Source organism: Lacerta agilis, chromosome 14 (genome assembly GCF_009819535.1).
Source record: "Lacerta agilis isolate rLacAgi1 chromosome 14, rLacAgi1.pri, whole genome shotgun sequence".
In the NCBI taxonomy this organism is placed as follows: Eukaryota; Metazoa; Chordata; class Lepidosauria; order Squamata; family Lacertidae; genus Lacerta; species Lacerta agilis.
The window spans coordinates 48,154,343-48,179,786 of NC_046325.1; the positions used below are offsets into that span (position 1 = coordinate 48,154,343).

Genomic DNA, 25,444 nt, shown 5'->3' on the forward strand with positions numbered 1-25,444 from the left:
CCTAGGTCGAGAAGAGACGGCTTCCTAGGCGGGCGGGCAAAGTGCTTCCTCTTTCCTCGCCGGGGCCCTTCCGTCACTTCCGGACACGCCCCCTTCCCCCTGAGCCTTCGCCTCCTCCCTCGCCTTCCTTGCCTCTTTCCCTCGGATTCGCGGCAATTATGGGCAAGAAGCACAAGAAGCACAAGGCGGAGTGGAGGTCCGCGCCCGCCCCGGCCGTCGTCGCCGCCACCGGCGGGGGAGGAAGCGGCGGCGCCGCCTATGACGGTGGGTGGGGAGAAGGCAGGCGCCGCTCCTCCTCGGGGAGGACCGTGCAGGACCCAGGCATAGGCAACCTCGGCCCGCCGGGTGGTTTGGGACTACAACTCCCATCACCCCTAGCTAACGGGACCAGTGGTCAGTGATCATGGGAGTTGTAGTCCCAAAACACCTGGAGGGCCGAGGTTGCCGATGCCTGCGTGTAGATTTATCTATGTATTGATTCATTGTCTTTCTCTCCCCTCCATCCCCAGTTCCTCCATCCCCACAACAACCCTGTGAGGTAGGCGAGACCTCATTTCCTTCTCTCCCCCCCCCCCCATTTATTTATTTATGCATTTATTGCATTTCTAGCCCAAGTTTCCCCCCCCTCCACTGTAGGACTGGGGTATTGTGTCAGGTTTTCTATTGGGGCGAGGGGCTGTTGCTGTTGGTTTTTTTTTTTTTTTGCATCTTTATATTTTGTTGTGTTTTATCGCTTAACTTGTTTTTGCGTATTTTAATGTTTAATTTTATTGTTTATGCCTACTTTTGTTATGCGGTAGTTATGTTCTTTTTTTCTGAACTCCGTAAAGGCGGCATACCAATAAAACTATGTGCAGTATGTATGTAACACAAAACCATATATGCTATAAGAAATTAATATGCTTTATCTTGCTTTTAGCCACTTTGGGTGGCTAAAATACTGTTGTTTTTCTCTCAGACACTTGTTGAGGGGGGAAGGTGCCACCTTTCTTCCTGACAGAGGGTATCGGTGCACATTTGCTTGAGACCTGCTTTTAGCATCATAATCTGCTCTTACACTTTTCTATGAATAAGGCTTATGTGAGCAGCATTCCTGCTGAATATTTGCTGTGCTAGTTTGATACTGTTTGTTTATTTATTGCTTTTTACTTTTCACCCTCTTAGATTATGCGGATAAGCCCTTGGAGAAGCCATTGAAGTTGGTGTTGAAAGTTGGTGGAAGTGAAGTGACAGAACTTTCAGGATCAGGCCACGATTCCAGTTATTATGATGATAGATCAGACCATGAGAGAGAGCGACATAAGGAGAAGAAAAAGAAGAAGAAGAAGAAATCTGACAAAGAGAAAGAAAAGCATCTTGATGATGAGGAGAGACGGAAGAGAAAGGTAATGATCCATGTCACTGACTTATTTTCAGAGATGCTGGTCAAAGCTTTAAAATGGAAAGCCCTAAATGACTTAGTGCTACTACTTTATGTAGTTTGCTTGTTTCTTCAGCAGCTCTTTGAATTTTGAATAACCATTTTCCAACACACTCTTGAAAACCAACAACAAAACAAATTATTATATTTTACTATTTATGCCCCGCCCATCTGTCTGGGTTTCCCCGGCCACTCTGGGCGGCTTACGGTACATATAAAACAGTAAGCTAAATAAAATAGCTAAATAAAAGCAGGATGACAAAGGCAAATGGAAATAACCCGTGTGCTTTTTTAAAAAATCCTGTTTTCCTAAGCATTTGGAATCTGTTTTCCCATTGCTAAGTATCCTGAATTTTTAATGTCACAAAAGACTAATTTCAGTGATGGTTTTGCATGAATATGTTATTCTTTCATTTGTACTTGAAGAGGTTATGTTGACTTGTCTTTTTTACTTTTCTGTTTCTTTGGTATCAGGAAGAGAAGAAAAGAAAAAGGGAGAAAGAACAATGTGATACTGAGGGTGAAACAGATGACTTTGATCCTGGAAAGAAAGTAGAGGTTGAGCCACCCTCTGATCGTCCAGTCCGAGCCTGTAGAACACAGCCAGGTGCGTTGTCAGTGACATCTGAAACTAATGTGCCATATATAAAGATTGGTATAGCGTAGGAAAACACTTCTCAGATTCTTGTTTGCTCTCAGCCCCTTTTTTGGTTAAGGATGCGGTTTATTCACGTGGATAGAAATTCATGTGATTCTTGTGTTATCCTTAATATTCCTCAGAATATTTCAGAAGTCCAACCACAGAATGTAATGTGTGTTTTACTGTCCTATGCAAAAAACCCAGGATTAATAGTGGCTACATTATTTTGCAGCAATAGCATCTTTATCATTTTAGAGCTGTGGTATACAGATGACAGGAACTTTCAAAGGAGTGATCATTTGCTTTTCCTTACATTGAATTATAGCAGAAAGCGAGAGCACACCTATTCAGCAATTGTTGGAACATTTTCTTCGCCAGTTACAGAGGTAAGACTGAAGTGCACCCCATAATCATGCGCAGTGACCTAGAACACAACCCCCGCGCAAAGGGGGGTTGTATGTGTTTCAAAGTTTTCTGGAAAACCCACATCACTGCTTAATAACATCTAATTAGTTTAAGATCGGTACTCAATAATGTAAAATGTGTAGATAGATGTGCTAAAGCGCTGGAGTGCTGGATCTGTACGCCCCCTCACTTTTAGCAGCAGCTCATGTTAGTATATTCAGATGTTTCTATACAGCTTATCCTGATGATTACTTGCTAATACAGAAAGTCCTGAAGTCACCTGCATTTCAGATATCAAGCTGTATTCAAGCAGGCTAGAATCATAGAGTTGGAAGAAGAGATCACAGGGGCCATCCAGTCCAACCCCCTGCCAAGCAGGAAACACCATCAAAGCATTCCTGACAGATGGCTGTCAAGCCTCCGCTTCAAGACCTCCAAAGAAGGAGACTCCACCACACTCCTTGGCAGCAAATTCCACTGTCGAACAGCTCTTACTGTCAGGAAGTTCTTCCTAATGTTTAGGTGGAATCTTCTTTCTTGTAGTTTGAATCCATTGCCCCGTGTCCGCTTCTCTGGAGCAGCAGAAAACAACCTTTCTCCCTCCTCTATATGACATCCTTTTATATATTTGAACATGGCTATCATGTTCAAATATATAAAAGGATGTCATTATAAAAGGATGGCTGATTATTATTATTTTATTATGATTACATTTCTGTACTGCCCTTCATTGCTTTGAATACACATTTTGCCAAATGCAGAAAAACATAAAATGCTCCCCCCTTTTTTAATGAAGCAAGGCAGGTGGTTTAGGGAAGCTTTTAATGTTTGATGGATTACTGTATTTTAATATTTTGTTGGAAGCCGCCCAGAGTGGCTGGGGAAGCCCAGCCAGATGGGCGGGGTATAAATAATACATTATTATTATTATTATTATTATTGACTGGTGGAAAATGCGTTTTGTTTTACATAGGTGTTTGGGGGGTGTATAGACACACACATACATTTATACACATACACACATGATTTTATCCCCAAATATAACATTCCCTATATGTATGTGTTTCCCTTTTATAGGAAAGATCCTCACGGGTTTTTTGCTTTTCCAGTCACGGATGCCATTGCCCCTGGATATTCCATGATAATAAAGCATCCTATGGATTTTGGCACTATGAAAGAAAAAATTGCAGCAAACGAGTACAAGTCAGTAACAGAATTCAAGGTGAATTAATAGAGATTTGATAAAACTTCTCACAGTGTGAATTGCTAATTATTATATTTGGTCAATAAGGATGGTAGATCATGTAAATAGCTCCAGAAATGGTTCTGTCATATTTGTACATTTCCTGTGAGTGGGCAGCAATCCTGTTACTCCAGTGTGAAAGTCACATAATTTTTATGTGATACCCCCAGAGCAGGTTGTGCACAGCAAAAGTCTGTGGTTTTAAGTGCAGGTGTCGGGTTGGGGGGGGGTTGCCCATTGAGCCCTGAATAACATGCAGAGGCCTGTGGAATCTACTAAGTCAAGCACAGCCCTGTGCACCAGGGGCTCAGTAAATCTCCTGTTTTTATTGCCTGCCTGAGACAACAAAAGCAGGATTTACCAAGCACATGAAAGGCCATAATACATTACTGGCTGTACTTGTTTTAGCAGATCACAGATTGTGACAGCTTGCCCTGTAATAGATTTACAATTCTATGGTCTAGTCCTTGCAAGCAGCCGGTGAAGAGGTGAGCCTGTGTCTTACTTACACCAAGTTACATGTGGGCATTTATGTGAACAAGTGCTGTTCCGTGTAAATGAATTTCTGGCCTATAGAAAATTAGTATGCATGCAACACGCTAGTTTTCTCTGTGGAGGAATTCTACCTCCCCCTTACAGTCTGAAGAGGAATAGTCCTAATGCAGGCTTACAATTTCGTGTGAGAACCAGGTTTTAAAAGTACTGAGAGAGAATATCAGTGAACCAGCCAGCTCCTTGTGTTAAACAGCAAGGTGTTTTGCAAAGTTTGGCATAAATGTTAAAGCCCTGATCAATTAAATCCGTTGGAAGTCCTAGTGCAGCAACATTGTGATCTAAGCTTTTCTGGTTTCATTGTTTACCATAGGAAACCAAAAGGGCCCAGGGCCCCTTACAGGTCATCTGAGAAAATGTTGGCTGATATTCACCAACTGTACTATTCATTTTAACATTCTGTTGAATTTGGCCTGGTATGGCTGTGACTGCACAACTGCAAAATGTTCATATTTTTCAGGCAGATTTTAAGCTGATGTGTGACAACGCAATGACATACAACAGACCAGACACTGTGTACTACAAACTGGCCAAGAAGATCCTCCATACAGGCTTTAAGATGATGAGCAAAGTAAGACAGCTATGAAAGTGAACATGATGAGACCAAATGTGCACGTTAAACTACTATAGTGGGTCAAAGTGAAGGATTATTTCATTAATCTGTATAAGATGGCTGCTGTATTCTTATGCACTGGGCTTTAATAAAAACCCAGTAAATCTGCACTTTTATACAAATAAAGCACTTTTAGGGAAAAATACGAAATATATTCTGCTTCTAGGTATGGAAAGAGAAGTTGCTGTGTAGGATATTGAAGCGCCACCCTGTCACCACTAGATACCGCATGGGTTTCTAAGAGTCACCAGACATTAGCCCCACACTTTTGCATAAATGCTTAAAATCACCTTCCTCTTTTAAAAAAGAAAGAAACGAAAAGCTGAAATTATGAGGAAGCTGAATTCTGAGCCCAGTACCACATTCTGCACTCCTACAGAAATATGACATTCTCATAGCATGTTATATAGAAGGACATTTCCATTATAAATCACTCGCCTTTTATGGTGGATTGGAACACCAGGTAAGATTTGGTTTCAGGGTGGAAACTTTGAACAGAAGCTTCCAGCATGGAAGCAAATTTTTCCATATTAACTTTTAAGTTCATTGGACTTGCTTAAGTTGTTTACAAGTGAAAAATAAATAAATTCTGAAACTTCTTTTGGAAGGCCAAGCATGTTAAACATCAAGGTGATGGATAGAAACATGCTTTCCTTTAAAACATTGTTGAAATGTTTTATGATTATAAAGTACAATTCATAATTCCTCTTAGTCCCCTTCTTAGCAGAAAACAGGCCCTCCCCTCATTCCTCACCTAAAATTTAAGAAAGAAACACATTTAAAGGGAAATACTTAAGGTAGGAGATGGATTTATGTATACTTTACATTAAGGTTTATTAGTACCATATTAAAAGCAGTCAAACAACTGATTTATCATATGAGCTACTGCTGCTAGCCTGTTCTGCAGGAAGATTGTGGTAAGTTCCACTTTGCAGGTAGGTGGTGGTCTTTTCTTTCCTAGGTTGCAGATATTCTGGTGTCGTGCTGCCATGACTGAATCATGTTGCATCCTCATTGAAGGTGTAGCTCTTAGGCACAAAGCCATGGCCATTCCCATCCCATCCCATCATCATAGCACCTTGGCTATGAGGGAAAGGTGTAAAGTCCCTGCTGCTCTGTCCTTTCTAATTCTAGGAACGGCTGTTAGCTTTGAAGCGCAGCATGTCGTTTATGCAGGACATGGATTTTTCTCAGCAGGCAGCTATTTTGGGCGACGAAGACCCAGCTGTTGAGGAACCTGTGCCCGAAGTTGTTCCTGTTCACGTAGAGACTACCAAGAAATCCAAAAAGCCAAGTAAAGAAGTTATTAGGTAATGATATGGATGGAATGCTTTGCCCTTTTGTGCGGCTTAATCACAAATTTGAATTGTGCGGATATGAAGCAGACGAGTTCCCTGAAATTTCAGTGTACTTAGGCAGTCACATATTTTTCCCCCATTGCAGCCACACATTTTCCAAGGTGTTGCAGGTTGTGTGTGTGTGTGTGTGAGAGAGAGAGAGAGAGAGAGATTTTCTGTTTGAAAAATCTCTTAGTTCACTTCTTTGGAGATTTACTATGACCCAAACAAGACATGTTTTGATTTTCATTTGTAAGGCAACCATATAAGTTCCACTTCTTTAAGGACTGTAGAACAGTATAAAAAGTACAATAAAGATAATAGATGTGCTCATTTCCCCCCCCCCCTTTTGAGCCACTTAGTAATTTCATTGTGCCCTGCCTCAGCCTTAACACAGCAGAGGCCATTTCTGTGATGTTGTCTTCTCGGATCCCAGTATCCTCCAGTTCCCCCTCCAAGAGCACCATTAATTCCCATAATGTTTCTGAGTGCACAGTGATGCTGGCTACATTGCAAATTCTCCCCTGAGCTTGAACTTGCCCTCAAGCTGTCTTGTAGCTGCTGCTGACCTGACTGCTTTTGGAGGCAGTGGTGCCATTTCCCCTGAAGCCAGCAGTGGCCTCCTCTTTATTGCAGTCCCTGGGCTTATAAAAGGGGGTAAGATCCTATTTTTGTGTTAGGGGGGCTGACACTTGCCCTACAAGGCATATTTTGCGGCCCACTGCTTTCCTTCTACTTCTCAAAGGGGGTGAAGATTTCTGGCCCATCAGAGCAATATTTTTAAATGACCATCTTCATGCTCCAGAACCATGCCCTTCCTACTCCCAGCACAAGCCAAAGTTAAGCATGTCTGATGCCTGTTGGTCTATATAGGGAAATAAAGCATGGACGTCACTCCCTCCCTCTCCTCCTCCTCCTCCTCCTTCTCCTCCTCCTCCTCTCTGAAGCTAACAAGACTTTAAATTGCTGAACTTGTGTCCAGTAGTAGTAGTAAAATAATAGATACAAACAAATACAATATTTGCCTATATAGGGAACAGCACAATAAATATGGCATCTATTGTACCATATTTTTAATGCTTACCTACATAAGACAGATATCTTCCCCCATGGTTCTTTTACATAGAAAATCTTCCTTTGAGTTGGTGTTTGATAAGGTGGTCATACATTCTGTTTAAAAAGCTGAAGTACTATATTCATTTAAGCATATTAACTTGTATTTGAAGTCGGATTACTTACACCTTAAACAAAATTATTTTTCTAACTGAAGGCTGAAGAAAAATTTGATTTTTTGTAAATGACACAACTGATTTTTATTGACCTTGCACTTGGGAGAAATGTGTATCTCCAACCACCCCTTAAGACGAAAGGGGGGTGGCTGGGGAGTATACACAAGATATCTGACAGAGTGGGCAGTTTATGCCACAGCAAATCTGCTAAATGAGACATAATTCTCATTAGGATATACAGTAATGGGATCCAGGCTCAAATTCCTCTTGGATCGTAGGCAGAAGTGAGGCCTGCTTTTTAGAGAATTAGGACTAGGATATTGTCACCTCCTTTATCCTTTGCTTGTTTTCCCAGGGACATCAGGCTGGCCCTTGTTGGAAACTGAAAGTTAGACTATTTGGATCTTCTGGTTCAACAATGCAATTCTTAGGTTCTTAAGCTGAAACTAAAAGCTGTGCACTGGCTAATGATGTACATTGTATAATCCCTTGCATGCCTATAAAAAACGTACATAAATGACAGGTCTCGCTATCAGCCTGCTTGCTATTTACAAATTCACGTATCCGAACACAAAGAATTATGCCCAGACCTCACTACATGCACAGCTGATTCAGGCATCTGAACAGCCAGAGTTTGCCCCCTTCTGTACTTGTTTGTGTTTTGCTGGTCAGTGGCAGGCATTTTTGGGCAAAAACCATGGAGAGTGGGCGTGGGGGAAGAGATTGGACAAATCAGTTTCTCCTTTGTGTCTGTTTTGGTTGGCTGCAAAAGAAACCATAGAAGAAACCATTATGGGAGCAGGGAGAGAGATCATGAATTAGAAATTTTACCGTAGGAATCAGTGGAAACTGAACTTGTTATGCAAACTCTCACCTAACGAATGATTTCTAGGGAACACATTGTATTTGGTAAGCGGAGCCTGTGTCTAATACACATAATAATAAGAAAATTCTGATTAACCCTGGAGAATGGCCACAGTTAGTTCACAGTCATAATCTGTTGCCTAGAAATTCTTTGGAGAAAAGTAGACATGATTTCATATTTATTGCACAACTTGTAACTTGTTTGTAGCTGCATATTTGAACCAGAAGGCAATGCATGCAGCCTGACTGACAGCACTGCTGAAGAGCACGTTCTGGCTTTGGTGGAACATGCAGCAGATGAAGCTCGGGACCGGATCAGTCGATGTCTCCCAAACAGCAAGGTCGTGCCGCTTGATCCAAGTTTCCATTTTTTCATTCTGCTTAACATTGCCAGAAACAACGTCCTTATCAGATTGAATAAGCATCTGATACGTTAATTATATTTCAAGGACCGCCTCTTCCCGTAATGGGAATTAATAAGTTAATAATATTAGTTATTTAATGGATCCAGAGTGCTGTCAGGATAGGACCTGGGAGATGAAGGTTCAGAGCTTCAGCAGTGGGCCTATCACAATCTCTCATCATCACGAGATCATTGTGAAGATAAAATAAGTGATGGGGGAGCATGTACCTTGAGCTTCTTGGAAGAAAAGGACAATATAGAAGTAATAATACACTAAATAAGAAGGTAAAAGGACCCCTGACCATTAGGTCAAGTCGCGGACGACTCTGGGGTTGAGACGTTCATCTCGCTCTATAGGCCAAGGGAGCCAGCGTACAGCTTCTGGGTCATGTGGCCAGCATGACAAAGCTGCTTCTGGCGAACCAGAGCAGCGCACGGAAACGCCGTTTACCTTCCCGCTGGAGCAGTACCTATTTATCTACTTGCACTTTGACGTGCTTTTGAACTGCTAGGTGGGCAGGAGAATACACTAAATAGCTACATGTAATACTGCTGATTGGGGCTACCAAAGGTTGATAAGGTTCTCCATTATGGCACTATGGGAAGAAAAATAAAAGATTGTAGCCTTCTGGTGAATCATATCCAGCATATTAAACAATTCAGGTGTTTATATTAAAAGCACTGATGCTCTGAACACACTCATGAAAGCAGACTAAAGATGATGCGGCTTTTTTTAAAGGTGCTTATTCATATTGGATGTGAGTGTCGAGTGGCCCAGGGGGAGGCTGTACTCTGTCTTGAGCACAGGCTCTGCACAGCAACCATAGGTGAATAAAGTAGAGAATAAAGGCGTTAAGGAAATAAGGTTCAGTTGTCACCAAACACACAAAGGAATTTTTGCATATTGGATGGAGGAAAAGCTCTGGAACATGCTATCAAAAAAGGCAGTCCAAGTGCTAATGTTGTAGATCTCACCAGCGCAGACAAACTGACATTTAAAAATCTGGATAGGTGCTTCCTTTTGATTGGTGAATGTAAAAATAATTGGTATTTCTGCCATGTTTTTTAAGTACAGATAGGCTACCTGAAAAAGAATGGCGATGGGTCTTTGGTCTTCAGCGTCCTCAATCCATCAGATCCAGAAGCAGAAGGTAAGTGTTGTGCTAACTTGTGCAAGCTTTGTTTTAGGTTGTAGGTATGCTTTTATTGTTGCATGGCTAGGTTCTCTTTTTAAATTTGCTCTGAAGTGCTTTCATCTTGGATTGAATAACCCAAACAGATATGAAGCAGTAATGATATGCATTGAAATGTTTGCAACAGTACAGTAAGATGTGTATTCTGAAATACACTTTGCAACTCATCCTAAGCTGAAATGGATATCTAATACAGACACGGTTGAAGATTTGCGGCTGATGATACAAATTGCTTCAACATTCAGCTTCATTTGTCCGTAGTGTCTAAAGAAAAGTCTAAGGAGTCTTATTGATACCTGTGATGTTCCTCTAAACTCTTGTTTGAATTACCTAGCATAAATGCATCTTCTACTTTTTCGACCTGATCTTCATCTGCTTAATTAAAATATGAATTGCCAGTCTGTGATACAGCAGTGTGGGCTTTAAGAAATTCTTGGACAGAAGGAAGAAGACCCAATGGTCTGGGCAGTGGTGTTGAAAAATATCTGTATTCCTCTTTGCCTCTCCCTGTTTGCTGGTGCCTGCTCCACAGCCAAATAAACTAGAGGCTGTGCAATGAAGTCCAGAGGGGAATGGCACCATCTCAGTTGAAGAAAAAAATGCACATCAGTGAGGAACTTGACTTGTGTTTGTCTGCTTATACATATGTACAGTGTATGGACTAAAATACATAATAAATGCTGAGTGTGATAAAAAAAAATCCATACTCAGGAATATTATATATGTGTGTTCCTGATGATGAATTTAGAGGTTTGTAAAATGTGTAGAAGGGACTTTAAGATCCATGCCAAATCAACCATGTAGTTCATGATGCCTTGGCCTTCGTGGCAACCATGGGCATGTCTCATATTATAAAATGGATTGTTATCTTACTTATAATTATTATTTTGTGTTTTTCATTGCCTTGTGAACATAGTGTCTTAAAAAGCAGGATAGAAATTAGTTATATAAATAAATGTAATGCACATTTCCTTTTAATACAGAGGAGGAAACCCACCCAGTGGATCTGAGTTCTTTGTCAAACAAGTTATTACCCGGTTTCACGGCCCTGGGCTTCAAAGATGAAAGAAGGCACAAAGGTAGATAAGGCAACTAAACATTGTGTCTTCAGGATTAAACATTTGTCCTCATATTAAACCATTCATTCAGAACCGAATAGTGATTTCAGTTAACTAGTTGTTTTCAGAACTTGATTAGTTGACTGTGTATCTAAACCAAACAAGTAAAAGAAAATGTTGGGAGAAGTAATTGGCCATGTTTGGACATTCATACTTCAGTTTAACCAGGAAGTCTCTAATTAAATGTAGTTCCTTGTTTTCTTTGAACCAGGAGAATATTAAACCCCATTTTGTTTCTAAGATCCTGGCTTGTTCTGAAGCTGGAAACCATAGTTTTTCAGCTGAGTCTTTATAGAAAACCATGGTTAATTAGAGGCTTTGTGGTTTGACTCCTCACACTGCAAAGGGAAGCGTGAAGACAAACAAATAAGTTTGTTTGTATCTTAATTTAATACGCCAATATATGTTTGTCAAAGCTGGGTGATTATTACAATTCTGTTTGTGGTGTCTGACCTACGATAGCTGATTCACACATGCATTATCAAAGGATGTACATGGATCTGTAAACAAATCCTAAGAAATGCAGTTGGGTTTGGGAGGGGACGAGGTTGAGAAGAGGATTTCAAACACGTTTTTCTTATATTTCCAGTCACATTCCTTTCAAGTGCTAATACAGCACTTTCGATGCAGCACCATTCTATCTTTCATGATCTGAAAGCAGATGAAATGGAACTGCTGTATTCAGCATATGGGGATGAAACTGGGATCCAGTGTGCCTTAAGGTAAGGAAGTTGTCGTGCACATTGAACTCTTACATAATTATTAATTGCTTTGTTTACTTTTGTCTGTCATTCGTATCATACTCTCCTTCCATCTCGGTGCAACAGACCAGACCACCAGCACAGCAGCTTAAGATTAGGATATACAAAGAACAACAATAGTTCACGTGGAAGCGAGAATAAATAGCATACAAAAATCTGTAGCTTCAAATTCCATCAGGGTGACAACTTTTTTGAAGAACCACGGAAGACGGCTTTTCAAAACCAAAATGTATTTTGCTTTTTGCAGTGTTTACATTTAATTTACAAATATATATGCAGCCAACTGAATTGCTGATCTTATGTCACAAATCTTCTAGTTTGCAGGAGTTCGTGAAGGATTCTGGAATTTACAGCCAAAAAATAGTGGATGACTTGCTGGATCAAATCACTGGTGGAGATCATTCCAAAATCATTTATCAGCTAAAGCAGGTAGGTCTATATTATGCAGAGATGCAGCCAGCTTTAACACAGTTAGTGTGGGACCAGTAGTTTCCCCTTCAACGTATTTTTGTTAAACTCTTCAAATTATGTACAGTAGAATTGGTCAGTGGTGAAACCCTTAAAGCCTTTTCTGGAAGTCATGAATACGGCTACACTGGTAGAACACCTTCCACAAATCCTTGTCCTGACCAACAGTCCCCTTCAGATCTAGCACAGTCAGAGAGGCTCAAGGTGACAAAGGTGTGCAGAAGGGTTTGTCTGCAGAGGGCGCTTCTCATGAGAAAAGCTGCACATGTATGTTTCAGTCAGAATTAAAGTTGCATAATATTACATGTTTGTAAAACTAATCCTTTGCGGGGGCAAGAGAAGCATGCTTTCTCAGTCAAGCTATTCAGAAGTACTGTTTTTTCATGTATAAGGTGAAGTTTTTTGCTTTAAAAAAGAAGTAAAAAATAGGGGGTCATCTTGTACACGGAACATGGACATCCAGGGGGATTTTTTTAAATATTTAAGCATATGTCCAGGATTTTGGCTTGGGCGGGCTAAGGCAGTCCCTCCTGCTGTCGTCCCTCCTTTCTCCCCCCCCCCCTCCCTGGGCTGCATGCTGGCGACTGGCTCGCCTCCTGGAGCCCCCACTGGATCGAGAGCAGCTGCCACTGCCGCCACTGAGAGCTGCCTCAGCTACCTCTCATTGCCCTTCTTTCCTTTTTTCTCTCTTCCCCTCTCAAACTCCCACCCTGCCCCCAGCCCATTCACCGCCTTCCTCAGCTCACTTTGCTCGATGGCATGGCCCGGCACAGAATCCTCGGCATCCTGCTTGGGATCCTCCTTCCCCTCGCTTCCCCGCAGCAGCTGCCACCACCGAGGGGGAGCATGCGGTGCCCCAGTCTCTGCCTTTGCTTCTGCACCACGGAGCACCGCATGCAGCTCATGCTGGAAACTTTGAAGGCGATTGCCCAAATAACGATAAACTTGCCACCGCAGATCATCCAGATTTTGACTTCTATTTCAGGGTTTTGTTTTCTTAATTTTGGGTTCAAAAAAATAAGGGTAGTCTTATACATGGAAAAATACTGTAAATCTTAAATTCAGGGTTGTCTTCAACATTAGTCCTACTCATAGTAGACCACAGAGCCTAGGGCTTGCCGATCAGAAGGTCGGCGGTTCGAATCCCCACCATGGGGTGAGCTCCCGTTGCTCGGTCCCAGCTCCTGCCAACCTAGCAGTTCGAAAGCATGTCAAAGTGCAAGTAGATAAATAGATACCGCTGCAGCGGTACCTAACTTGTTGTTGTTCAGTCGTTCAGTCGTGTCCGACTCTTCGTGACCCCATGGACCAGAGCACGCCAGGCACGCCTATCCTTCACTGCCTCTCGTAGTTTGGCCAAACTCATGTTAGTAGCTTCGAGAACACTGTCCAACCATCTCATCCTCTGTCGTCCCCTTCTCCTTGTGCCCTCCATCTTTCCCAACATCAGGGTCTTTTCTAGGGAGTCTTCTCTTCTCATGAGGTGGCCAAAGTACTGGAGCCTCAACTTCAGGATCTGTCCTTCTAGTGAGCACTCAGGGCTGATTTCTTTGAGAATGGATAGGTTTGATCTTCTTGCAGTCCATGGGACTCTCAAGAGTCTCCTCCAGCACCATAATTCAAAAGCATCAATTCTTCGGCGATCAGCCTTCTTGATGGTCCAGCTGTCACTTCCGTACATTACTACTGGGAAAACCATAGCTTTAACTATACGGACCTTTGCTTTTTAAGATGCTGTCTAGGTTTGTCATTGCTTTTCTCCCAAGAAGCAGGCGTCTTCTAATTTCGTGGCTGCTGTCACCATCTGCAGTGATCATGGAACCCAAGAACGTGAAATTTCTCACTGCCTCCATTTCTTCCCCTTCTATTTGCCAAGAGGTGATGGGACCAGTGGCCATGATCTTAGTTTTTTTTATGTTGAGCTTCGGACCATATTTTGCGCTCTCCTCTTTCACCCTCATTAAAAGGTTCTTTAATTCCTCCTCACTTTCTGCCATCAAGGTTGTGTCATCAGCATATCTGAGGTTGTTGATATTTTTTCCGGCAATCTTAATTCCGGTTTGGGATTCATCCAGTCCAGCCTTTCGCATGATGAATTCTGCATATAAGTTAAATAAGCAGGGAGACAATATACAGCCTTGTCGTACTCCTTTCCCAATTTTGAACCAATCAGTTGTTCCATATCCAGTTCTAACTGTAGCTTCTTGTCCCACATAGAGATTTCTCAGGAGACAAATGAGGTGATCCGGCACTCCCATTTCTTTAAGAATTTGCCATAGTTTGCTGTGGTCGACACAGTCAAATGCTTTTGCGTAGTCAATGAAGCAGAAGTAGATGTTTTTCTGGAACTCTCTAGCTTTCTCCATAATCCAGCGCATGTTTGCAATTTGGTCTCTGGTCCCTCTGCCCCTTCGAAATCCAGCTTGCACTTCTGGGAGTTTTCGGTCCACATACTGCTTAAGCCTGCCTTGTAGAATTTTAAGCATAACCTTGCTAGCGTGTGAAATGAGTGCAATTGTGTGGTAGTTGGAGCATTCTTTGGCACTGCCCTTCTTTGGGATAGGGATGTAGACTGATCTTCTCCAATCCTCTGGCCACTGCTGAGTTTTCCAAACTTGCTGGCATATTGAGTGTAGCACCTTAACAGCATCATCTTTTAAAATTTTACCTAACTTAGATATATTTATTTCAGTGGGTAGGACTAGCATTTGATATGACCTGATTTTGGTTTATTATTCCCAAAAAGTCCTGCAGAGCAACATCCTTATAGCCTGCTTGGAATCTGGTACTGTCTCTTAATAGAAACGTTTTGACCTTGACGGACAAGATATAAATGTATAAAACAATAGAAGTGGCAGGGGTTGATTGCAAACAAGGAAGGTCCCTCCAGGACTGCAAGCCAAGGGAGCCCTCTATGCCTGTCCCAATTCTGTCACCTAAGACAGGTGTAGGGCTGGAAGGAAAGAGAGAAAAGAGGAATATCTCATAAAACTGAGTTGCATTTAATGAAACACATTTTTTCCAGTCATGTGGAAGACCTTTAATTGGTAAAAACCTTGCAACCATATATATATTGTCTACAAACTCCAAAGGTTCAGCAGGCCTCTCCCTGTTCAGAATGCCTTTCTTAATTCCTGGCTAACAGTGATACATTCTTTTTCTACAATAACCAAGGCATTACAACCAAATGTGACTTGCATATTGTTTTTGTTGCTTAGCTTTAATAATAGGATAATCCTGTCTTTTCAGTTGGTGCTGGGCTTAGAGCAGTCCTTCACTCCCATGGATTTGGTCTAGTTCTGACATGTCCCATTTTGTCTTTGTGTCTCTCTGTTTCTCAGAGGCTCATGGGGTAATAGAAACCATATGGTGAACATCAGCAAAAAGTGTTTGAAATTATTTATTAATAATTACTTCTTCACTTTGCTGACTTAGCCTATTGCATTCTTCTTGAGCTGATGCAAGTTCCAGCACCTTAATTCAACAAGCTCATAATGGAGCAGAATGATCCGCAGAGCAATCTAAACAATGAAACTCTGCCATTTTGTGCCGGGAGCAGTCCCCATCAGCATAAAAAAAAACTGCATCCAAACGCTGCTTGGCAGTGTATGAGAGGGGCTCTGGCTGGTAGAAGACTCCTGAGCCCAGCAGAGCCTACAAGCACTGCCTCTTCCAGACAGTCCCAAAACACTTCCTGCCATGGTTGGGGAACCCTCCAGATCAGGGGTTGGGAAGTAGTGGAAACAGAATTTCCCTTGCATCTGCTGGCATGACATTGGATCTAACCCTTAACTGCTTCCTGATGGACACTGATCGCTGGAAAGGAGGGGTATAAACACTTCAAATAAACTAAAGAATAATAACTCTGCTCTCTGTTCTGTTTGAAGATCCTCAAAGCTTGTGGGTTTTTTGTTTTTTAAAAAAGTTGGTCTGTATTAGTCCAGATTCAAAAGAAGCAAGGTTTTGACCCTATCTTCTTTCTTCACTGTCCCATATTCCTAGTTTGAAAGTAAATACAAATTATGACTGATTTAATAGAAACACAGCTTATTCCACAGATGTCTCTCATTGGCCTGATTTGCCCATTACATTAAATCACTGTTTAAAGTGCTGGTGTACACAGCTCAGATGTTCCCATGCCACTTCTTCCTTGCTTCTACATCACAAACAAGCCAGAATCTGGTTTGTTGGGTCGACCAAACCCCAAGGCTCATGGTTTGTTTCATGCAAACAAAAAACAAAAAAAAACCCACCAGCGGTAACCAAGGTTTGTTCTTCAGTTCTCTTGGTTGGTTTGAATAAAAGAAACCTGGGTGCAGGCAGCACAGCAAGGCAGGCTCTGGCTTGTTTTGTCCACAGTGTGGCAACAAGATTGGCGTAGAAGAGACATGGGAACTTTTGAGTATCATGCACCAGCTCACTGCTTGTTCACATAAAACCATTAGTGTGCTTTACTCAAAAAAAGAAACAGGAAAAATGAACAATTTTAATGTTCTGGTTTTCAGAGGAGAAACATTCCAGTGAAACCACCAGATGAAGTCAAAGTAAGTCCTATTACATTTTTTTTTAAACCAGCCTTCTTGTTCATATGTAATAGTGTGCTTTTTCTTGGAAACCGCCCTGAGAATATGATTGAAATATGCTTTAATTGATATTCCTGCATTATAGTTCTGTGATTCTCCGATTCTACAGTAAATGCAGAAATAAGAATTGTAATCACTGTGTTCCATAAATCGTAGAATCGCTTTAATCTAGATGTTTCAGAAACCTCAAGGTTTGTTTAAATTGGGTTTTCTGTACTATTTTCGATTGCCTTTCATTTTACAAATTTTGTATTTCTTTATTGGTTTTTAAGTACCAAAGGAAAAAAATAATTCATATTGAAAGCTGGCATTTTCTCCTTGTGACTTTGTTGGTGGTGTAAAATAAAAGATGTCAAATGGAAAATGAATATAGATTGTAAATTGCCAACAATCTGAATGTGCTTTGATGTTTAAGGTTCCACCAGTCCTCATAAAAGAAGAACACAAATTGCGCAATACTTGCCCAGATGCCTCCAAGCAGAGTATGGTAAGATTTATTGTTTAGTCTGTGCCTTTTAAATGGCCTAGTGAACCACCAGACCACAGGTCTAATCCAGCCCCTCCCCCTCCCCCAGCTTTTTTATGGCTGTACCAAATTTGGCAGTGTGGAATCTGCAGGGATACGTGGTTGGAGAAGTTGATCAGATGAAGGTGGCGGGTCGGCTGCAGCAGCAGCAGCAGTGGTGTTGTCCCTGTCTGCTGCAACTTCTGCCTCTGTCCTGCTGTGCCCTTGCTCCTCTGGGCAGATTAAAGTTTCATTGGAAAACTCTGGTAACACCGTAAGGGCTTGCGTTTGATCAGAACCATGCTTCTCCTACCCTCTCCCCTTATTGCTTCCTGTAAGTTAGCATGCAGCTGAACAGCCTGAAATGTTCACATCCAAATCTTGGAGAGCATTGTTAGATCTTTACATGAGTTTGTGGGTGATCCATAAAAAGCCAATTGACATGGTTGTTGCTGTCACGATTAAGTAACCGTTTATTTCAGATTATCGTATTAAAAGCCATGCAAAAAGGTATTAGTAAGTCAGTAAGTCATGGTGGGAGAGGGTGCTCTCTTTATTAACTTATTTGATCTTTATCACAATGAAATTCATTTTCATTCATTATGAAGACTGCTAACTGGAGGATGGGGGGTGGTAGGTAATACCCAGAATACACAGATGCCTACTAAATTAACTTAAGTGGCAAAAATATAACCTCACCCATAGCTGTCAGGAATTTTTTTGCAGGAAATTCCCTTATTATAGCATTGGGAAACAGCAGGGAGGGTTGACAGCTGTGTGTATAGCAGTGGGGAACAGCAGGGAGGGTTGACAGCTATGCCTCACCTGCTTTTGGGGCTTGCACACTTTTGGCATTTGAGTTTGTAATGAGGAAATGCAGCCTTGAACCGAAGAATGTTGGCCATTATGAATTGTGGTTAGTTTTGCTTCAAGCAAACCACCATGATAAGCCAGGGTTCATTCTTGGCTTTCCAGTTATGCTTTGTTTGAGCAAAACAAAGCACGATCCCTTGTTCAAATCTAATGCTAAGCCCAGGGGTCATGGTTGGTTTCCTCCTCCCAGCCCTTGTAGGAAAGGAGTAAATCAGGTGCCGTTCAGAGAGTCACAGTGAATGGTTTCCTGTGATGGGAATGCAGCCTGCTGGATCAGGCCAATGGCCCATGTAGTCCAGCATCCTGTTCTCACAGTGACCAACCAGATGCTTATGGAAAGCTCACAAACAGGACTGAGCACAACCACCGCTCTCCATCTGTGATTCCTTGCCATCAGCATTCAGAAGCATAGTTCTTTCCATCCTCTTGTTTAATCCATCCAAGATGGTGGCCATCACTACGTCTTGTGGGAGTAAACCGCATAGTTTAACTATGCACTGTCTGAGCACTTTCTTTTGTCTGTCTTGAATCCTTCAGTATTCAGCTTCCTTGGATGTTAACAAACTCTAGTGTCGTGAGAAAGGAAGAAACACTTTTCTCTGCCCTCTTTCTCTAAACTAAAAAGCCCCCAATGTTATAACAGTTCCTCATAGATGAGATGTTCCATCCCCTTCATCATTTTGGTTGTCCTTTTCTGAACCTTTCCCAGTTCCACAACATCCTTTTTGATGTGAGGATAATCCTATGAGTTCCTTCTTAAAGCAGTAAAGAATGGTATTGGGCAATAGCGGCGAATTCTTTTTGGAATGCTGCCAGGATTAGATCTGAATCTCCAGACCATGTAAAAAATAACATTTTCTCCTCCATGCAGTACACGTTTTCAACATGGTCACCAGTGTTTGCCCATTTGACTTCCCAGTGAAAGTCATGAAGGGTGCAGTTAGCCTTACTTGACAATGTGCTTCTACTGGAGAGGGGAGTCATGTCTGTAGCAGCCCCTACATAAACAGTTACTTACATTGTATAGCTGTCATTTTTCTCTTCTTTTTTCAGGTTGGGGAAGCCATTGGAGACAATACTAGTTCCGTTTTGGATTTTTTGTCTATGAAGCCATATTCAGACGTGTCCCTTGATATATCCATGTTGAGTTCATTGGGTAAGCATGTTCTTAGAGTAGTTCAGTGTTGAAAGTATGATTCAGTAGTGTATTATATGTAGTTTGGTCCACTAATCAAATTTTATTCTAGGCCTAGTCTAACATGGTTTTGCCACAGATTGCCACCCTTTTGTTAAATCGTTCATTCAAAATGATTTAACAAAATGCATTGCATTGAATGATGTGTTGTTGTTCTCAGGTAAAGTAAAGAAGGAGCTTGATCATGAGGACAATCATTTACACTTGGATGAAACCACCAAATTACTGCAGGACCTTCATGAGGCTCAGGCTGACAGAGTAGGATCCAGACCGTCCTCCAACCTCAGCTCCCTCTCCAATGCTTCTGAAAGGGATCAACACCACCTAGGTAAATCTGGTTGAACAACATGACCATCCTCAGCCTTCTCAGTCCCACTTAAAATTGAATACTTTGTGAGATGGCCAAGATACTGACTGCATTGACAGTTTTCACAATCACATAATTACAGTGGTAATAAGATGAGATTGCCCCATAAGGTCCTTGGGAGGGCAGGATGCAAATACAAAAAAGTTGATAGATAGGACCATTACTGTGATTTATTCCTACTTAAAATTGCAAATTTAAAATCCTTTGTTTGAATACATTTGACCTTTCAATGATTATTAGAAAAAATGACAAGAAATTAAATGGCCACAAAAACCTAAGTGAAAACTATTTGCAGTATGTTGTTGTTGTTCAGTCGTTCAGTCGTGTCCGACTCTTCGTGACCCCATGGACCAGAGCACGCCAGGCACCCCTATCCTCCACTGCCTCCCGCAGTTTGGCCAAACTCATGCTAGTCGCTTCGAGAACACTGTCCAACCATCTCATCCTCTGTCGTCCCCTTCTCCTTGTGCCCATCAGGGTCTTTTCTAGGGAGTCTTATCTTCTCAAGAGGTGGCCAAAGCACTGGAGCCTCAACTTAAGGATCTGTCCTTCTAGTGAACACTCAGGGCTGATTTCTTTAAGGATGGATAGGTTTGATCTTCTTACAGTCCATGGGACTCTCAAGAGTCTCCTCCAGCACCATAATTCAAAAGCATCAATTCTTTGGTGATCAGTCTTCTTTATGATCAGTCTTCTTTATTTGCAGTATAAAACAGCCCAAAAGCAATTTTACAATGATGGCTTTCATGTTATAAGAACATGAAATTCACACATGTTTTCGTTCCAAGTCTCAGGGCCACCGCAGGAAGTGTGTGCTCATACCCAGCATCAATCACACTTCTAATAGAAGGGACTAAGTAGATAGGCTGAGTGCGGGGTTTAGCCACAAATGTAATGAAAAATTGACATTTCTAAAATCATTGATGGCGAAAGTGATTAAAAACCACAGACTATAATCCTTTACCCGTTTAACTGAACTCAGTGAGAATTCTGAGTTAACATGCATAAAATTGCACTGCGAAAATATTTCCTGAGTGTATGTAACTTTTCAAACTTGTTAATTTATCCTTTCTGGCCCTCTCCTTGTTTTCCACAGGAAGCCCTTCTCACTTAAGTGTAGGAGAACAACAAGATATGGTCCATGACCCCTATGAATTTCTTCAGTCTCCAGAACCTACAAATGCCAATAATTAATCTTGCATATATTGTATTTATTTTGTGCTTTTTATACTGTGTAAACAATTTATGTAGTTTCGTCGAATAGCATGCATTTCTATTTGCCCTTTTTATTTTGTATGAAGATTGCTAAATAATAATGCTCGTGCATATTTGTAAATATTACTTGGGTTTATATATCATGGTATTTGGACCATCTCATATGGTATTTTAGGTGTGTACAATAGATCTGAAGAAGCAATTTCAAATTACGTATTTAAGATACCTTATTTATATAAAAAAATGCTAACCAGCTGTTTATCATGCTGTCAATCATTTAAAAGTTTTTTATTTAGTGTGCAGCTATGGCCGTATAGGAGGAGCATTTTCCCCAGTGGTGATACAGTGTTAATCACAGAGAGGCCTATTAATACCAAGGTGGCTCTGTTCTACGACTGACTTTAGATATCACCCAGACATTTCAGAACCGTAGTTGTCTTTGTATTTTCTCCTTCTCTTCCTCCAGTTGCCCACTGCAAAAATGGCCAGATTAAAAGTTATAAACAGTCCAGATCCTCAATAGTAATATTGAAGATTTACAGCTTAAAAAATTCAGACCTTGCCAAATTATCCAGATTTTTAACACGTTTTAAATTTTAAATGAAGAATTTGAAATTTGACACTAAATGACCTTTTAAAAACAATTTATATTATGGATAAACTAGAATAATTTTGTTGTTCATTAACAATATTGTAAATATGAATAAAGCTCATCAATGCAATTGTGCTCTGGTGTTCTTGGTACTTAGTTCTCCAGTTCTTTGTTAACTTGAAATTTGGTGTACCAGAAAGAGACCTGCCTAAAGCTCTCTTTACATTTTACACATGGAAAATACAGTGTGGGGAAAGTGATCAGCCAGAGTTGTGATCTATGCGGGGAGAAAGTCTCTCCACTGCAGCAGTTCTGTCCAGTGCACCAACAGCAGCGAGAAAAGGAGCAGCAGAACTTTGGGATGGGGCTAAATACACAGTCCTTTCACTATGCTTTTCCTCTACACATGAGATAAAGATTAAAAAGTGCTTTGAAACTTTGGCCATGTGAAATCCTATAGCAAATCTGTTTTATGCTTGTGGTGATCCCAATTTTCTAGGCTAATGCTGTGTCGCAAAATGTTCCCAAACAATTACCAAGCTCAGGTAGGCACCAACAGTTTTTAGTTTAGCATTTGACTAAGCTTAACAGCTATCTGAGAGCTAATCCAAGACTTCCTTTTGTGCTGTGTTTCTAGGCATAGGTCTGGGCTTTAAAGGTCTGTGTCCTGATGGTCCGCCCCACCCCACCCCCCAAAAAAACATGCTTTATAAGTGAATCAGAACAAAAGACAAAGCAAGTTTTCTGCAGGTTGCTGTTTGTTCAAATTCAGAGGTAAAATGTGGGTTTTCTGGGAGAAAGTACAGTACTGGAACAAAAAAAAAAAAAAAACCCAACCCTGCTCAGAAACTGCTTTTAAAGCATGGACCTGTGCCTGGAAAACATGGTACAAAAGGAAGTCTGGATGAGGCCTGAGTGATAAAATTCCAGCTTGAGGGCAGGCTGAGGAAGAAGCTGTCAGAGAAAACACAACCAATGTGGTTAAAAGAGGCAGTGTAGCATTAAGATTGAAGATAAGCGAAGAGAAAGGAAACTGGTCTAAACCACTGAGCCTAGAGCTTGCTGATCGGAAAGTCAGCGGTTTGAACCCCCATGATGGGGTGAGCTCCCATTGTTTGGTCCCTGCTCCTGCCCACCTAGCAGTTCAAAAGCATGTCAAAGTGCAAGTAGATAAATAGGTACCGCTCCAGCGGGAAGGTAAACAGCATTTCCGTGCACTGCTCTAGTTCACCAGGAGTGGCTAGCCACATGACCTCCCTCTAGTTCACCAGGAGTGGCTGGCCACATGACCTGTACACTGGCTCCCTCGGCCAGTAACGCGAGATGAGCACCACAACCCCAGAGTTGTCCGTGACTGGACCTAATGGTCAGGGGTCTCTTTACTTTTACCAGTAAGGATCTGTTACTTTTCTTTTGGTGGCACCACAGTTAATCAGTGCAGAATTGGAAAGTGACACGTACACATCACACAATGGCAACAGAAAGCATGAACAATTGCTTCAGTTGACCAAAAGAGTGCATCCTTTGAACTGCACATGTGACATGGATAACCTTTTTACTGTATATCAGTGTTTTTCAACCACTGTTCCGTGGCACAGTAGTGTGCCGCGAGATGTTGCCTGGTGTGCCGTGGGAAAAATTGAAAAATTACTTTATATATAGTCAATATAGGCACAGAGTTAATTTTTTTTAACATTTTCTAATGGTGGTGTGCCTCGTGAATTTTTTCATGAAACAAGTGTGCCTTTGCCCAAAAAAGGTTGAAAAACACTGCTGTATATGATTTCCTGAAGAACTTTCTAATGATTAGCATCCACCAAGTTCACAAATGATAAACTGATCATCTGTTGTGGAAGGAAGGGAGAGGGAAGGGGAACAGGAGAAGTTTTGTGCTAAGTTTATAATTTGCTGAAAACCAATAAAAAATAACAGAGATATAGCATGGATGTGACAATTTAAATGCAACCTGGTACATGCTAACCTGTCTTCAGTACAGAATTGCTTGAAGGATTATTAGATTGGGGGGGAGTCCTGGATCTGCAGTTGTTGACATGGGAATTATTTATTACTTCTTTGTAAATTATTTTTATTGAGTTTTCTTATACTTAGAAAATTGAACCCCAAGTCACACACTGAGTAGCCGTGCAAGCAATTATAAATCACAATAACTGATTCCAAAATATAGCCATAGGGCTGTGAGTTTGTAGAGACGCCTAGCCTTTTAGCAACAGGTTGTGGAAAGTTAGCCTGTTTCTATACATGGAAAAGTGGAAGGGCACATGTTTTAATTGTTGGCTGTTAAGGTTTGTGTAGTTTGCTGCCTTCCCAGCTGTGTGATGTCATTTAGCCCAAAGTCAAACATTATGAAGTCAGCAGTGAGGTCAATGCACTCTCAGTGGGAGGTGACCCTTCCAGTGCCTTTGATTTCAATTTCATTTCTGTGGGACAAAGTAATTGCGATATTGGAGGGTAAAAGAAGAAAGGCACAATGGAGAGACAAGCGACCCAAGAGAACATAGCAGAAGAGAATGATATAACCAAAGCTCCGATAGATATCTTGAAGTGGCATTTTGTGATTAACTTGCAGAGCTCAGTGAAAAATGCAACCTGTCTGTGTTTGAGGAAGGGAATCGCTCTAAATAAAAGTGAAAGAAACCCTTCTATTAGTATGGCTGGGAATCAGAGGATTGGCGGTTCTCTTCTTTGCTTAGGAAAATGCCATGATGTGGTAAGAAGCACAGCTGAAAGTGCTACTTTTTCTGTAGGTACTTTTTATTACCAAGGTAACTCTAGAGATTTTTGAAATAGCAAGTGGTTTATAAATTCTTTTAAGTAAAAATAAATATTTTCCCCAATCTAATTTTGAAAGATCTTAGTTTTTATTAATGCAAAATAACTGCCATGCAGTCGAGAGTGCTCAAAGTGTCGCACTCCTTCATTTTGAAAAATACCAGTATTCCCAAGTTACGAGGAAACAGCGAGGTTTGCAGGACTAGGTGGGGTGTAAAGATTGCTGGAGTTTTTTTTAATAGGTCACAAAATGTCCTGACCTTAACACCTTAAGTTCTTCAGGTAACCCGGTCCCTTGTCAGTTGGTTGCCACGGTGACCGCTCCAGTTTCCACAGCTCCAACATTCCAAAAAGAGGCAGACACGGCCCTTCTGGACCAGATGGAGGTCATCCAGTCACAGGTTGTTTTTATTCCACATTCAGTAAATTTTGGATACCTGGGGAGAGGAAGATTAGCCGTAGAGGTAGTATATAGGAGTTGCCTGGTACTAATACAGCTGGTGCGAGGATTCCTTATGTCTAGAGACTTTTTTGGATCATAATTTGACATCTGCATTTCTTTCAATGCGCTTAGAACATCATACATGTACGGAGGTTTAATACCATGTATCACTAGCAGATGCCTCCATTCCCAGAGTTAAAAGTACATAAAGTGTCAAAGAAAATAAAGATTTTATTCATTCAGGAGGCACAAACTTATACACAGGTCCCGCTTCCAAATGCTCGTTAAATGAAAATTCACTTAATGGTAGGCAAGGAATTAGTAGCCAAGCCTCGCTATAGACGCTGCAGATTCAGATATCCAAACAGTTGGACCTGCATATGGTACTTGCAAACAAATAAGCAGCCTTAAACCACCCTTACTTGTTTTGTGTTTTGCCAGAAGCAATGGTGGGAAGGAGGGAAAAGAGATTGGACAAATAAGAGAGCATTTGTTCCTCCCTTGTTTGCCTTTTGCAAGGTTTCAGAGGATTTTCCAAGGTCTGCTCAGCAGACAAATTTCCAATCCATGTGTTGTCACCAGATATTCCTGATATGTCACTGTGAAGCCAATATGATCGTCCTGTAAATCTCATTT

General features: G+C 41.3%; 1 protein-coding gene across 4 annotated transcripts; it reads left to right on the forward strand.

The window, feature by feature from the left end:
• Positions 1–158: 158 nt before the first annotated feature.
• Positions 159–21,711, forward strand: BRD9 (bromodomain containing 9). 4 transcript variants are annotated; one of them, XM_033169430.1, is made up of 17 exons: positions 159–264; positions 1,165–1,385; positions 1,895–2,027; positions 2,386–2,446; positions 3,543–3,687; positions 4,721–4,831; positions 6,068–6,183; positions 8,512–8,644; positions 9,782–9,857; positions 10,883–10,978; positions 11,607–11,739; positions 12,096–12,207; positions 16,752–16,790; positions 17,245–17,316; positions 19,261–19,363; positions 19,563–19,730; positions 20,866–21,711. In XM_033169430.1, exons 1-17 carry the CDS (start codon positions 159–161, stop codon positions 20,961–20,963), a joined length of 1,923 nt encoding a protein of 640 aa, XP_033025321.1. In that variant the 3' UTR covers positions 20,964–21,711. The 4 variants fall into 4 exon arrangements, with proteins under 4 accessions (XP_033025321.1, XP_033025323.1, XP_033025322.1 ...); XM_033169432.1 differs by having other exon boundaries at positions 6,071–6,183; XM_033169431.1 differs by having other exon boundaries at positions 2,389–2,446.
• Positions 21,712–25,444: the final 3,733 nt, after the last annotated feature.